At 38.3% G+C, this 17,249-nt stretch overlaps 1 protein-coding gene across 1 annotated transcript; it reads left to right on the top strand.

Annotated features, from left to right (window-relative positions):
- The first annotated feature begins 9 nt into the window (after window positions 1-9).
- mfsd8l1 (major facilitator superfamily domain containing 8-like 1) lies at window positions 10-9,713 on the top strand. Its single transcript, XM_034147879.1, has 12 exons — window positions 10-370; window positions 1,680-1,865; window positions 2,007-2,069; window positions 2,476-2,595; window positions 3,619-3,698; window positions 3,786-4,134; window positions 4,227-4,300; window positions 4,531-4,744; window positions 5,013-5,135; window positions 5,267-5,397; window positions 7,983-8,102; window positions 8,357-9,713. The coding sequence occupies exons 1-11, from the start codon at window positions 295-297 to the stop codon at window positions 8,061-8,063; spliced, it is 1,497 nt and encodes a 498-aa protein (XP_034003770.1). The 5' UTR covers window positions 10-294; the 3' UTR covers window positions 8,064-8,102; window positions 8,357-9,713.
- Window positions 9,714-17,249: the final 7,536 nt, after the last annotated feature.

Below are 17,249 nucleotides of genomic sequence, written 5' to 3'. Positions count from 1 at the left end.
AGAAGCATTGCTGCTCGTTTGCAAATACCTGTGTAATGTTTGCACGGTGGGACTGGCGCTTCAAGCATTACCTGCTCAGGTAACAGGCTCTTTGCACACTCACTTCAGAGTTATGTAGAACAACACGCACTCTGATTTAAAGTGTTTTTCAAACTGTCCGGAGAAAGGCACAGAGACAGAGGCTCTAATTGGAAGCACTGCACTCGGAATTATGTCAGTTTTGGTGTGTTGTAGACAAACTAGAATGGACATGTATCTTCAAGCATAACAATAATATTATAGCTGCCAAATACGATGGATTATCGACGGAAGAAGAAGCTGACATTCTTCACCATTGGGCTCATATTTCTACTTAGCGGTGTGGAATATGGTAAGATCTGTTTTGTGTTGTTATTGTTTCTTTTGCCTGTGTTGCAACACTGACATTGACCATTGAATTGAATGGGACACTAAAATATGACAGTACAATCACTATGTAGTGTTCCCATAATCACCTAAATGATTGAATAAGAGGCTACTATTCATGTTCACTCTATGTTTTTTGGTGGAACATGGTGTACTGGAAGTTATTGGTTTGGCATGTTGAGTGTGTATTTCTCCTATTGATGAGGTATTTTGACTCAACCATTATGTGATTTGATCAGGGAAAGGATACTTAGGCAAGGTTTTGAGTAGTCAGGAGTAATACAAAGGACTGTAGTGTACACTTTACTTATTTAACTATTTCATTGTTTGGTCATTTGATTACATTTACCTTTGTCATATGTCTTACAGCTGTCACCTCACTGGCTTTGTTACTTAGAAACGTATTCATTAACTCAAAAATGTAATAAATAACAGTGATACTCTCACCTGAATCCACCAGTCCATATTTTACTCAAATATGGGTGAGGTTGGCACAGAGGTTGGCACAGAGGCCACCTTACAAGGAAGTATATAATGCATACAAAAGAACAGCAAATTCAACCACACCCTTTAAAAACTTTCCAAGGAATTAAAGCATAGCTCTCTTGATAAGATTCATAAAGATATTATTGAGTATATGACTGTTATCTTACAATGCAGTGAATTTGTTGTTGTCATAGTCACTTACTGATGTTCTAAAAGCTGTGACAAAAAGCAAGGCTCAATTAGTTTTATCACTTTTGCATGGTCACAGATGCCAAGACAATTTAAGCAATAATTTCCTCTGGTTTTTCCAGAAAGCACACTTTACCATGTGTCTTCTGACCTAAGAATGACATTGGGACTGTATTTGGTAAGCACTATTCTCTGTCTAGATGATTAATGATTATGCTTGAGGTATTGACAGGGAGAAATTGTTACCACTGCTTGCTCTCTTGGCATTACTATCACTGATATGAAAAAGATTTAAAGTTCACCTCTCCAACTCCTCTGATAAATATCTCCATAGGGCTCATGGGAGTCACAGGTTTGCAATAAACATTGTTAAGATGCCTCTTAAATGCATCCCAACAGAGCTACAGTGTGCTCATTTAAATCCTCATATACCTAATTATGACTCAGCAACACTGTGTTAGGCAGTTTAAGTTAAAAAGAACTGGAAAACAATGTTCACTTTCCATGTGTTAACTTTTACATTTAGTTTTTTAAATCAAACACTGTAACTTCAAAAGAAAGTGTATATCAGATGAAAACTGTTCCTTCTGTCTCCCCAGCTGTAATACTGCCCACAATATGGAGGTACTTGCAGACTTTAGAAGCAGCACCTTACTTTCTGGGTTTGGCGCTGTCAGCATTCAGCTTGACCGGCCTCCTCACAGGACCACTGTTTGGCTACTGGTCCGACAAAACACGGACCACTAAGAAGATCATCTTGTTTGCCAATCTTTTTGAGATGATTGGTGAGTCCACTTATTTTATTGTATTTCCACCACTTCCACCATTTCTACCTTGAAACAACAAACTTCATTCACTATTAGTTTTGTGGTATTAGTGTAAAGTATATGACTCACTTCATTTTTCTTCTCCTTTCTGCTCTCCAGGTAATTTTATGTACTTTATGGGATATTCCAAGTGGCTCTTACTGTCAAGCAGACTGGTGGCAGGTGAGTCCGCTCAAAGACACTGACTTATTATCCATTCCAGGTGTCAAGCTAAGCTAGTAGAATAGACTTAACCAGAGTAGCTGAAAAGGTACATTATGTAAAGGTATACATTTGAGCCTGTACATACTATGATGCATCATCCTTTTGGTTTTTTAACAGATACTGTTCATTATCTTTTAAATGTGACACATGTTTAACTTGAAAATGATTATCGGTAATATCGTGTGGTTGACCATCTAAAAATATCCCAAAGCTTAACAAATATTTGTTTATTTAAATGGGATTTAGAGGTTGATATATAAATAATGGTAATATTATTGTAGTTTTTTGAAGATAATAAGACGTGATGCAACAATATATGTCCAGAGCTCCAGGTTTAACCTCAATTTGTTGAAATTTTCCTCAGGTATCGGAACAGGTTCTGGCTCATCTATCTTTGGTTTACTGACCAGAATCACCGCCCCCGAGGACCGCGCCACTGCTTTTGCTGCAGTCATGGCATGTCGACAAGCTGGCCTTCTGATTGGTCAGTGCTCCACTGCTTTCTGGTGGCATATTCATTTGGCCAGTAACAGCGCAGTATTATTTTATTGGCTTAAGAATGTATGCAACATAAAAAAAGCATGTTTATAAATGGCACTATAGGCCGCCAGTCATAGAAGAGTTTAATGTTGGTACAAATATTGAAGTAGGCCGTTGATCCCTGCTCCTTATAAAGCAGGGGTGTCAAACTCAATTTAATCGCGGGCCACATCAGCATTATGGCTGCACTCAAAGGGCCGGTTGTAACTTTAAGACTATATAAAAATACATATATAAATATATATATAAAATAATGTATTATATTACATTATTGCCTCTGCATTGGATTATTATCAGATAGGGTAATAACTTCATAATTAACTACGTCTGAAAGCAGAAGTCTGGGGCAAATAATTGCAAGTCTCTTCAGTGAGAATGTCACAAAATGATATAAAAAGAAAAGCCAAATTCTGGAAAAAAAGTCAAAATCAAAAAAAGAGGTGACGTTTAAAAAAAGGAAGTGACATTTAAAAAAAAATAAGTGACATGCGGTGCGGTGCCCCCACAAATAGAATCAAATTCTGTGGGAAACACTGATCAAATTCTGAGAAAAGGGCACATTCTAAGAAAAAAGGCATATTTAGAAGAAAAAAAGTGAAATTCTGAGAAAAAAGTCTAATTTGAGATGCATTGTGGGACATGTAGTTTATGGGCAACGTGCTTCTGTAAATCATCATGTAACCGTATAATAAACATATAATATCCTTTGCAACCTCTTGTGGGGCCACAGAAAATCAAGTCACGGGCCGGATTTGGCCCCCGGGCTGGATTTGGCCCCCGGGCCTTGAGTTTGACACCCCTGTTATAAAGGGTCCCTAGGCCTGAAAATCAGTGAAGACTCATGTTTTTCTAATGTTTGGGTGTGTACACCAAGGCAAATTCCTTGTATGTCTAAACCTACTTGGCAATAAACCTGTTTCTGATATCTGATTATGACATGATGCATGTTTAACCTTGTGTTTGACAGGTCCAGCATTTAACATCTTCCTGAGGTTGTGTGATTTCCAACTGGGTCCTTTTTCTGTCAATAAATATACAGCGCCAGGGGTAAGGGTCCACATTAAGCTATAACTCTGCACTTTTTTTTAACCCCCTCAAAGAGAAGTTGTAATGCTCTTCTTCCACCTTCTGCAGCTGTTCATGTGTCTGCTGTGGACTCTCATTCAACTGGCGGTAATCTTCATGTACTGGGACCTACCTCCTCTGGAGAAAGAGAAGGCCAAAGACAGATTAAGAGGCCAGAGCAAGGACGAGGAGGACGAGCAAGGGCTTGTGGAAGAGGACAATGATGAGGAAAAGCCGCTAATGGGTTCCCAGGAGATAGGGGGGTCCTACGGCTCAGTGGTAGCGTCCAACACAGCCATGTCAGACCCTTCTGCTACCTCAAATGCTACGCTGAATCACATCTCTCCACCTCTCTCTCCAGAGCCACCAGAGTCCCATGAGTCTTCCAGCCCCTCTAAGTTCTCTAGCATATCTCGAGGTGGGTGACTGACAGGGTCTCTTTCTCTCAGGGGTTCTTAAAAAGCTGGAAGACACATTCTCTAAATGTAATGTCTTTCTCCCTCTCTGTAGAGTTCCTGAGAGAAGAGGTGGTTGTGCTGCTGGCTGCTCAGTTCATCACTCTCTTCAATCAGACGGCACTGGAGGTAGAGTAAAGATATACAGACTGTAACACTCACATAGATATTAAATGATTGAACAAAAAAGTTATCTTTATGTTCCTTACAGTAGGGATCACTTAACTAAAACTAGTGGAGTATCTGTGAAGCCAGGAGATGGCAGACATTTTTACTCGGCAAGAGAAAACTGGACGAAATACCTTTTTTATATGGGGATTTATGCACTGTGCAAACGTCTCGATACATTTCTTTCTCAGACCATGGTGACCCCGATGACCCAGAAGTACTTTGGCTATGGGGAGCTGGAGAACAGCTTGATGTACTGCCTCTGCGGGGTGGAGGTGATCGTTGCCTTCCTGTTAGTGCGCTGGCTGAGCCAGCGTGTTACTGAGCGAGTTATCCTTGTCATCGGACTGACGATCTGCAACATCTCTGCTGTCTGGTGCTTAATCTTCCTGGCAAACCCACTAGGTCAGAATGCATTGGAAAAACAGCTTACATCATTTTGTACACATAGGTCAACTAGAACTGATGCTGCCACAAAATCCTGATCCCCCACCAACATTTTGTTTAATACATATTTATATGAATCATTTGTTATATTCAAAACATTCTCACAATTGGTAACTCAGTCATATCCAACAGATCTAAATTATATTACACAATCAAACATTTTAAATCATCATGATGCCTATTCACTCAGTGTTTTTTTTTCTTTCTATTTCACTTTTTTCTGAAGGTGTTTTCCCATTGCAGCTGACTGAATTCGTCATTGGAGTGTTTCTGCAGGTTTTGGGTTTGCCATTTGTAGCTGTGGCTCAGGTTTCCCTCTTTTCCAAAATCACTTCTGAGAAAACACAAGGTGAGAAACTGCATCATCTAGTGGAACATAAACAGCATTGCATATTGGAAAATACGTTCTACACCTTTCATTGTTTGGTGGGTCGATGCAATAGACTAAGGTTGATTCTCTGTGTCTCGCTTGTATTGCAGGTTTCAATCAGGGCGTGCGCCGCTCAGTGGGGGGTCTAGCTACCATCCTGGGTCCTCTGTGGGCTGGGGGCCTCACAGACAACATGTATATCATGATGGGGGTGATGATGGGACTGCTGGCACTGCTTACGGTATGTCAAAAGAAACTCAAAGATGTAGTATGTGGTTGTCGGATGGACATTATGGCTGCAAGGGAGTTGGGGTGTTTAAGGTGTGTTCTAACTGCATTGTATGTGGATTTTAAAGGTCCAATGACATGGCCATTTCTACTGATCATTCTTCCATTGTTGAGGTCTACTAGAATACATTTACATTGTGCAATTTTCCAAACTCACATTGGTTTCTCATACAGCATCTCTGTATAGTATGTGTATTCACTCTCTGTCCTAAACGGCTTGTTGGAGCTCCTGCCCCCCCCCCCTCCCTATGAGCCCACTGTGCTCTGATTGGTCAGCTCGCCCACTCTGTTCTGATGAGTACACCACCGTTACAGCGGAACATCAGTGATTATGTGTTACAATGGCGTTAGCAACCAGAAAATGACACCAGTAATGACAAACAGATGAGAATGCTGCGTGGGGTCTGGGTGCCGTGTTGGCGGGACGTTGCGAGGCTCGCTGCTGCGAGGAGCGGACAGTGTGAGCTGGGTTGCTGGTGTGGTTTCCGGGTCGGCGAGACAGCGAGACACAGCGAAACCCAGCCCGAAACCAGCCCGAGCACACACAAACACCCGCAGCCTGGCTGTGAGTCTGTGTGTGTGCTTATACACAGACTCACAGCCTCGCCGCGTCCCGCCGTCTCAGGCTGAGAAATCTGCGGAGCTGCAGCTGAGAAAAGATTGAGTGTGTGTGTGTGAGGAATTTTCGAGATTTGAACGTAACGGCTCCGCGGACGTAACGTAACGGCTCCTCGGATTGGTCCATGGGGTAATCGTTACTTCACGAGGTTCCCGGAAGAAACAAATGGAAAAAGAAAAATCTCCAATGAGGCGTTTTGGGGCAGCATAGACAGGTCTTTTCTGTGTTAGAGTTTTACTCGCTACAGGGTGTACTTTGAGGGTTTTTGACTCTGCAGACCGTTTACATGCATAAAAAGCTACACAAAAAGGGGATGGGTAATAACCAGTGCATACTACAATGCATACTACATTAGCAAGAATTTCTGATTATGGGGCATGAGCTTGCTGGACATGCTTGACCTCTCCCAAAATGCATTGATTTTCTTCAGAATGATGAGATTTAGGCCCAATTACTACCGACCCCTACACCCTACCCCTTCACACTACCACTCTGTTCGCGCGGAGGGTCCCCCACATTATGTTTTTCCATTCCAATCCAGGGGGAGTGGGTTATCAAGCCCTTCACCAGCGTGTCTGCATTGGTCCTGACTCAACCACCTGCACTACCTGACCGACACAACGCTGTTTGTGTCGGTCATGCTGTTTACAAACAGTGCAAACATTAACTAGTAAACTTACTAGACATTTCATATCGTCATACATTAGCATCTTCATGGTTGCCTCGTATTTGTATGACTTAGGATCATCTACTTGTGTCTTGAAAACGGTAATCATGTGCATTTGATTGTAAAGTTTTGTATATTTACAGGGACTGTTGCAAAAACCAAGCAGCTTATAAACATCAGATACAAAAAAAAAGATGTTTACAAAAAAAGAAACGGCATTAAATGTTTTTGGAGTTTTATTTCAGTTATTTGTTAAACACATTTTTGTCCAAGAAATACTGATTTGCAACCGTTGTAACGGAAAGTTACGGATTTTCCTGTTTCTGCCGGAGATAGGGGAGTTTGTCCCAAAGCTTGCCTCTGTATTTTCATCCTGCACCTTGAAGCAGAGAGCCTCGTTTAGCTGTGAGTGTCACTACAGATGGAGTTAACTAATACTTCATGTGCATAAGACACAGCACTTGCAATGGTTAAAAAGATTTGTGTAAATGTGAGTCTCATTTCTGTTGAAGGAAAAAATTGCGCAGAGGGTGTCTTTTGCATTGAGAATACAATTAGAATAGATCAGAAACAAACAAACCACAGAGAAAATGTTTTACAGTTAGGAACAGGAGATGTGAGTTGACATCTTATAGCCAGCAGCTCCTCTTCTGTTAAGAAGTGTGGGCGAACCACGGCCCAACAACTAAATGTTCCACTATCCTTAAGAAAGAACAAAATAAAACTTGAATATGAGCCTGTTTGAAAATAACTTGGTGTAGGCACTGTTAAACCAGGAGGATAAGAGGAATCTAACTTTCACCTTACATTTGGTTTAACAGGAAGCCTCTTTGATAGCCTCATTTTTTCTGTCTTTCATTATTTGTCATTGTAAAGGACAGGCTATTTTTTGTCTGACGGCTCTGAAGCAGGGTTTCTGGGGTTTTCCCAATCAGTCAATTTTCAGGATTCACTTTGCAACTGAGTGGAGAAAAGTGCTTTGTGCCAACAACAATTATTTGCTCAGGCTTTTTGATGTTTATTCTAATGTATTTTGTCAGATGCATAAGGAAATCCTTTTTGAGGAAACCATAACATTTGTATTTCTCATTGGATGTTATTACTGAGAGAGATCTAAAAGAAAGAAAGAAGGAAATCCAACAATTGCTTTGCCACTCAGAGCTTCCTTGCTGTACATTTTCTCCCTTTTTCTTCCTTTTGTCTTTTTTGTTTAAATCAAATATATTATAATAAAATATTTTTTTCTGTACAGGTTACGCTGGCTTTCTCATACGACCGGTTGCTTCCACCTGCTGTAGAGGAGCAAATGGATGACTCGGACAACGTTGGCTAAACCAGCAGAAGGCAGATGGGATAAACGTGGATATAAAAGGTAGCTTTTAATACTAATATGAAAAGAGACATTGCATTACATAGATTTATCCAAATTGACTTACAAGAGAATTGAATGGTATTAATGCAAGACCATTTTCGTTCTTGAATGCATACATAATATGAGTAGCTATAACGATAAATTGATCTATGTTATTGTTTTGCAATGTGTACTTCACTCTTATCAGATAGCAGCCTTGTCTACCACCTTACTGCCCCTCACCCTGCATTTATTTCCTTTCTGCCTGTGTACAGTGGGAGATTCCCTGTCCTGCACTTAACAGTCCATCCAATGTTTCACTTTCTGCACTGGGACCAGCAAGCAGGGTGACGACACACACACACACACACACACACACACACCTCATCACCTCCTGAGGGCTAACCTAACACTTGGACTTTGCGTGCAGAGGCTGATCAAAGCACTCATATGGTGCATGTATACATTTCCCATGGAAATATGGAGTCCTGCTGACACAGTGTGTGCAAGCTTTGGATTAATGGTTTCCGTGTTTTTGTTCTGCACTGAGTACCATCTCTCACATTCTGATATCAATGAACATGCCAAATCGTAAGCTGTTGTAGCTGTCCATGAGCTGTAGGAGTGTAAATGAGCTGTTTAACCTTAACACTTGTTCTTTAACTTAATTAACCAGCTCCCTGAAGAGCTGGGTTGGTGAAACTACCAAAAGCTTGGCGTCAGGGTTGTTTTTGACGGTTAGAAAATCAGGCTTTATTGTAGTAAAATATTCAAAATTAAGACCAAGACATTACTTTGCCCATAAACCCAAAGTATTTCAACCTTGACAAAATATCATTTAAATCCACTTCATTCCATTTACATCTGATATAGGAAGCTTTCTCCTTGAACAGCAAAATATTTACAGAAACGATTATTTTTGTTTTAAATGTAAATTTGTGTGTTTTTAGAAATTAATACTTTTATTCTTGCCTCTACTATTGATGCAATATGTTTGGTCACTAAAATAACTACTAACACTAACACAAAATATTAAATAAATGTATTTAAACGGTTTTTCATGCCATGGTGAATCAGAAATCTTTATTTGAAACATTACTTTAAATACCAGTAATACACTTTCTAAGGGAAACACTAAATACTATTGAGGTCTGTCAAACCCTGATTGAAGGTTGTTAATTGAAGATCTAATATTCCTGCTGTGAGGGCGAAGAAAGGATAAAATACATTTCCTGCTTTGAAAAAACAGAGCAGTACCATTGTGTAACACTAGTGGGAGCTCTTAGTCTACTGAAGTATATCCCTGTTGTTACTGCTGAGCCTTATGATCGCAGTCTGTACATAACTCCATACATAACTCCATACAGTGCACTGTCACAAATACACATCTAGGGAAAAACAGCTGGGGTGGGAACTTTGTTGTAGAAAAACAGCCTTTCACGGTTTTAGGTGGCAGTACAGAAAACAGACACTAATAAATCCAATAATATTAAGGCTTTACATTTTGTGGTGTACCTCTTTATAATTTGTTCAGGTTTTTTTTTTTACACAAACACAAACAACTTTATGAATTATGAGACTGTTTATTTATTATTTATTATGCATCTATTTATTAGATATGTTATGAGCCCCTACAAGAACAACTTTTTTTTATGTGTTACTTGTGTTACAAGTAAAATAAATATTCACTATACTCTATTGGCTTGTGTTTTGTTATTCTCTAGAGTGAAATGAGTGCATGTGTAGAGTAAAATACGTTTTTAAAATATAATTATAATTTTATCAAACATTAAAACAATTGTTTAACATGAATTCTTAATTGTATGCCTTTTTTGTTTGACAGTTACATATTAAAGAGAACCTATATAAAACAGAAGAACAATTTAGGATGTAAGCCATTTTCTTAAAGTGGGATTTAAAAAATATAGTTTCGTTTTTGTAGTCTTTTTTTTTTAAAGGATACAAATGTTTTTATTGTAAAAATTAATAACTTAATATTTTTTTAAATATGTAGTGACACTTTCATCAGGGTTAGTAGAGAGCTTACACCTGCAGTCAAATAATCAACATATTTTGTTTTGAATTACTAATTATAATTATATTTGTATTATTAAAAGGAACAAATATTGACAATGAAAATTATATTAAAATAAAAATAATACCCGTCTCAAATTTGATATAAAACTAAGACAACTAAAGTCGTAATAGTAGGGTAATGTCACAAATAAAAATGTAAGACGTTTTTATGAAAATGTATCTTCCTAATACATGAAATTGCATGTAACACTATATTTAATTTCAATTGAGTAGAATCATTTTATATAGAAAAGATAATTTTCAAAGTAATTAAATATGATCACTGTGTAAATAAATACAAGACTATACATGAACTGTGTACTTAAAATAAAATAATTAAAATATTCTAAAAACGAAATGATGTTTACCTTTTATTTATTTTGTCTTCTTAATGAATCGAGGATACAGAATTAATTACACATTTAAAATGTTTTCAAATTCATTTTAAATTCAGAATTGCAAATCACACATTTTTGTGAATTGTTATTTATAAATGGCATGCTGCATTATCTATTGAAAATGAATTATTGGAAATTGTATTTAACTTTTTGGAAATTATAAATAATAAATTATCATAAAATATGAGATTCAAATTTAGAAAAAAAACTAATTGTTGATAAAAAAGGAATTTAGTATCATAGACCTTCTTAGTTTTCAGATGATTTTAGACCACAAACATGTTTAACAAAAGTGAAACGGAGCACATTTCTAAACCTGGAGTTGTTAACACAGTGTGAAAACGTGGGGACCCGGCCCCACTGGGGGTCGCTGCAGCCTCGCCGGCAGAGCCAGAAACTGGGAGAGTTGGGGTCTTTCTCACCTGTGACGTCGCGCCGTCTGTCTGCTGACGCCATGGCGAGGGGGCGTGGCCTCGGACTTGAACTCTATGTGAACCTGTTTTGATGTTGGGCGGGCTCAGAAATGTTACGACACAGGGCCAGTAACAGAGATATTTTGGGGTTTCACAATTTGTTTTATTAAACTGGGCCAACACACACACACACACACACACACACACACACACACACACACACACACACACACACACAGCCTATAGCGGTAGTCTGACCGAACAACGACCCTGCCTATCAGGGTCAGAAGCGCAGAACACGTCGTGTGTCATATCAGCAGTGGTTGTCGGGGTAAGTTTGGTAAGCTCACTCCTCCTCCTTCCCTGCCAAATGTTACGAGGCATATACAGCCAAATTCAAAGATGATAATAGACGTGAACCTTTGATGAACTGTGTTTTTCTGGCGAAAGAGGGCAGCAAGGGCAGGTGGAGTTCACTGGGTCTTAAACTTATTTTTTCCCCCCAATCTCATTCCCCAGGCTTGATCACTGATTGACCCGGACAAACTGGGTTGGGGTATTGTAAGGATGCGCTCGGATTATGCACTATAACACTGGGGCTTGTTGAATATTGCAGATCAGCCGAACATACATATTTTACTCGTGGAAGTGTGGACATAGCCACACTGCAGCATCACCACTTTTACCACTTTTTTTCTTGCACTTTACATGACATTCTCTCTGTTCAAGGGACAACTTAGAAGTTCAAGAATAACACCTCTAACTTGGTCATTATAAGACTTTCATGATGCTAGTTGTGATGGGTAATAAATGGATAGGTGTGCTCCCAAGCCTGAACTTCGAAGCTTTTGAGTTGCCGCGTGTATGAAATATTTAGTTTGTTTAATGGTGTCAGGGATTCTTCTTTTTGCGGAAAAACTGCTCGAGCCACAGCCAAATCAAAATGGTGGCACCGACAGAAACCTGTGAAAGTCTGCGAGTGTCCGTTTGTAGCAAGCACTTGAATCTTGTGTTAATAATACATGTGTCACTCCGAAGAGGTGCTACATCTGGAGAGCAAGATGTTTACGGGGAAAAAGGGAAAAGAAGAGTGCTTGAGTTGGGATATAACGGGCGAAAATGGAGGCGCTGGGACAGGAAGTGATCCATAACAAAAGGTAAAATACAATCTACTGTAAGAAATGGAAGTCAGACCTCCATTTCGGTCACCCAAGGCTGTGTGACACGCAGAGTATTTTTTCTCCGTGCCTCCTTTCGGGTTGTGTAATGCTTCTTTTTCTGTCTGGATGAATAATTAAGCAAAGCCTATGGCCGGGGCACCCTAGGCTGTGTTGCTCAGGCTAGCCAGCTGCTATTATAGCGTTCTGTTTTGCCAAATCTGGAATGCTTCAGTTATTTCCAGCACTGGAGGTTTCCTTGCACAACGTTCTACATCTCTTTGATCTTAAAACATCATAAACTGGATTATTCTGATGGTCTTATTGAACCTTGACTTTTTGCTAGTTCTGTTACAAGTTTTGACCCTTGTGTTTAATTAGAGTAAAGCAGCACATGAGGGATTAAAGGAAACTTTAGTCACATTGGACACCTTTTCAAACTCTTTATATCGGCCGTTGTAAAAATTCTGTGAAAGGAATACTAATGTCTTCTTGTCATTGTAGCACTATTCTAATGTCCTTAATGTCTGTCTGATGCATCTCAGTAAATCTTCAATTCCTCAGATAATAAAAATTGTTTTGAAGATAGCTGTTCTAAAGGTATCAAATGTGTTTGTTGAGTAAATATTGGTGTATGGTGGAAACATAAATGTTCAATGTTACAGCCAAACATACATTATATCTAGCAGTATTTAATTTGAGTTAGGAAACTAGCATTTAATTATTCCTGAAAAACAGGGTTTTATCTCTTATTCAAAGTTAAACCATTCCTCTGCCGGCCTGCTTCCAGGAAATGTCTACTCATTAAACTCCAATCTCCTGATTTCATGACAGACCTCCTGTGTGTCTGCTTTAATTGTGTTCTCACAATTAAACACCCGGCATTACCCACCCAAGCAGCCACGATGTGCCTCTAACCCCACCCGTCCCCTTTGCTCCACGAACACAGATTACTAGCCCATCTGTATCACCAGAGCTAGGCCACGCTAAGCCGATGGGAGCCCTGCTCAGCAAGGCACCGCCGCAATTGTTAACCCTGATTAACTTGATGTGGCGTTCAGTAGTGGGAACAGTGTGAAAATCAAGCCAGTGCCGTGACCCAGTGCCCTGCCGCTGAACCGAGAGGGAATCGGGCAAACCTGGGGAGGGTGGAGGAGAACGGGAGCCAGGAAAAAAGAAAGAAGGAAGGAAAACAGAGAGATGGCCGAGAGATTAACGCAGCATTAAGGACTGCAGAGGAGGAACAGATATATGCACATAAATATATTTCTCTGTTTCAGTGCAGTAGAAGCTTGGTGTCACTTCAATATAGACTCCAGCAATAAAACATAAATCAATATGACTTTCAGTGCCCCCACAATGGGCTTCTGTGGAACAGAGGACATCAACGATTCAGTTGTAATTACTACAGTGAGATTATCATTGCACAGAGAAGAGGATCTAGACGTTAGCTATGATCTGGAGCATAGTTTAGAGATGGGTACACATAGAAAAGGCATACATGGTTCTTTTTTCTCTATAAATTAGGATTTTATTCATGTCCTCAAGGCACAACATATACGCACTTGTTCTTTGTTTTGTAACATGATAAGAAATTAAAATGTAGTTTTTTTCGTGTAAAACAACATAATACTCATGACTGACTTACTTATTCTGGCAGATTGGTATAAGCAGCAGTAAATAATTAAATAAAATTGTCGTATAACATTTGAACATTTTTTAAGAGCATGGACTCGATGTGACAGTAATGAATTAAATCAGTGCTGTGCCATGGATAATTCTGCATTATGTGCTTTCAGCATGGCCTTTGTATGATTCCGCACTCATGAGCCTGAAATTGTTACTGTTTGCACAACATGCATTTGCAAAGCTAGATTTGTACCTAGAAATGTGTCACTGCCAATGACTCAGGTCACGCTAGAACAAATGTCAACAGTTTTGCCGACTTTAATATTTGGGTTATGACATTTTGCTGTATCAAGTTGGCAGGAAACCATCAGACATGTTGCCTCACAGGATTTGATGTGGTGTGTACAATTCCAACCTAATGGAGAAATACTGAAAATAATATATAAGCCTAATGTGTTAATACACAAAACATGCCTATTTCTCAGCACATGGGTATATATTTAATTCCTAAATCCAGTTAAGGGCTAAAGCAGATATGTATCTAATGTATTTACCTCTACATTTAAGTTTCCAACAAAATGCAGTTACAGGCCCATTTTGCTACATAAGAAGAAAAAAGGCAAAACTAGTTTTCATGGTGGTTACAAGTAAATAATAATAAAATGAATGTGCTAAATACAGCCATTTGTTTAAGTACCCCCGCATCTCCAGAGTAATACGACTGAGCGACTTGTAGACATGTTCTCCCTGATTACTCCCTGTTGCTATACGTTAACCATTCGATGAAGCATAAGATTATTAGTGACACTGAGAGGGACAAATACTTTATGTAAATTATTGAGGGTGACATGTCTACCAGTCTCCCAATGAAATTACACCTTCGAATGTAGACACTGTTATAGCTAATAGGGAAGGAATTCCTTTTCACCATTTCTATTTAAAAATGAAAGGCCCAATTTTGAAAAAGAAATCCAGTTTAGGTTTTTCAATAAAACCCAAATGAGACTTTGCCGGGTTTCACTTTGACGCTGTATTATATTTAATCATGTTGCATTCTAACAGATATTAACAACTGTTTTATCTGTGTTTGCTTGAATAATTAAATTACATATATATTTAATATATGTGCCAAAAGAAAAAAGAAATGCTCTGAAGTTAACTTATTTACATAGTTGTGTATGTGTTGGGAATTAGATATTAGAAATCTTTGGCAAAATAATACATATGTGCATATAGATGACTCCCCCAAACAAATACACAGATAATAACATGTTGAACCCTGTAACAGCCCCAGCAGGCCCCTCCCTCTCTTGGATCCTGGTCATTTCTCCTTTGACCTAATAATTAAGCTGCTTTCGGCATTATAGGTTGAGAAGCAGCTTTGCCACCGCAGTGACAAATCTCTCTCAACTAAACCATTGCTCTTCAGAGGCTCCACCGTCTTTCTTGCGATGCCTGGGTGCTTCCTAGCTCCCTTGTTGAAATCCCAAGCCTTTTATCATCTCACTGAGAAAGTAATCCTTTGTTTGGAATTTGTGAGATTAAGTACAAAAAAACAGCCAAGTGCAGGGCATCTTTCATAAGCCGACCCTTTTTGATTTTGTGTCATAGATGTTAGAAATTTTAATAAGAGGAAATTGAGGCTGTGACCACACGGTTGTGCTTTATCAGGAGCCTCTATCTACTTTAAGTCATTACAATTAAAGGCAAAAAAACGTTATGAGGAAGAAACATAAAAGGAGCTGGTGGTTAATAGCCATGTCAGCTTTAAAGACATTTCTGTATGTTTTAGCCGATTGAAATCAAATCGAATATCCCTTTTTCATCCAACCATTTTGCATAGAATGCTGAACTAGTGTTTTAGATTTTGTATTTTTTTGCCTTCACGACAGCCTTTGGTTTGCATTCAATTCCATATTGACAGTTGCAGACACAAAAAACGTGCTTAAATTGTATAATCCATTGGCTGATACAACAAATCCTTTATTATAAGTTATTGCAGGTAAAGATTGTTTGGAAAAGTCTGGAGTGTTTCCTCAGTACGACGACAAAAGTGACAAAATCTGAATCTCTGCAGCACAGTTTTTAAAATGTTTTGCATACATTTAAATTATAGATGTTTTGTATTTTAGGTGAAAAAACAAGCAAAACACTCTTTAAAGGGTCATTACAGAAAACACTTATTTAAAAACTTCAATTATTAAATTCACTGGACCTTGAAAAATCCTATAGGTCTACTCCTACATTTAGTTATGATTTTTTGAAAGTTTGCATTATAAGCATGACCAATATGCTTTAAAAAGAAAATCTGAATATAGTTGAAATGTGTACTCCACAGAAATCATAGAATAATTTTGCAACATGTATTCATGTAAATGGTCGTTGTTGAATGTTTGACAGTAATCGCATGAATACATAAAAAAAAGAAATGTACTCTGTAATCGGCAAAAAACCTTCATAAAGTGGGATCATGAAGCTCACTTTGAATGTTATATGCAAAGTGATGTGACATTTTTGTTTCTCAGCTTTAATAACATTTCCATTTTTAACATTTCATGTTTCATGTTCTTTGGCTGTGTCTGTTAGTGTCAGAAATGCTGATTTACAGAAAAGGTGTAATATTAAATCTTCAAAAAATCCAACATTGGCAATGAGTATTAACACTTGCACATCAAATATTTTAAGCCAGTTTAAATAATCCTCACTGGTAAAATATACAGTAAAAAAATAGTATGTATTTTATCTCCTAATGTATAATAAGCATTATCTTATTTTATCCAGGAGTACATCACCTTTAGATGTGCCAGAACATAACTACTTAAAAATCAAAATTTGGTATATTTAATAATACATATTTTATATCTGGGAAAAAAATAATGTATATATATATTTGTATAACTAATTACAATAATACATGTTGCAAATCCTGATTAGAGGTTTTTGGTTAAAAATCCAGGTGAAAAATAAGCAATTAACATTATGTTTTTCAAAGAAAAATGACAAAATATAACACTTAACAATTGTTTAACAAAAGGAAGTATCTTGAGATTCGTTTCAAGTAGCTTTGGACAGATTTCTCATTTGTCACTCTCGTTCTGGGGCGATAACGACTTTTTCGCTATACAAATATCCAAAAAACCTTTACTATTTGAGTCATGTGCATCAAAACGGCAATGCATTTAATTAGATAAATAATCAAATAAACCTCAACTAACTACAAGAGTAAACTAAGACCTGGCTGTGACGTGGAATAAAACATTACAGAGCCATCAGTTGTTTTACCTTGAATCACCATGAATGGAACCATTTGTATTTGTTCATTTATTGTGAGCTCTTCTTCATGTGCACCTCCAACGCGCTAAGCTGATGTTGCCGGGCCAGAGGACAGATCCATTGACCTGGAAGTGTGATCTCACACTGAGCTGAAAAACAAACAGTCAAGAACATCCTTCTCCATATACCACCGGTCTTGAGAGATTGCGGGGCAGCTTTTGG

This window comes from Trematomus bernacchii, unplaced genomic scaffold (assembly GCF_902827165.1).
Source record: "Trematomus bernacchii unplaced genomic scaffold, fTreBer1.1, whole genome shotgun sequence".
NCBI lineage: Eukaryota > Metazoa > Chordata > Actinopteri > Perciformes > Nototheniidae > Trematomus > Trematomus bernacchii.
Note: the sequence above shows the minus strand (reverse complement) of the source record. Positions and strands in the feature narration are given on the sequence as shown.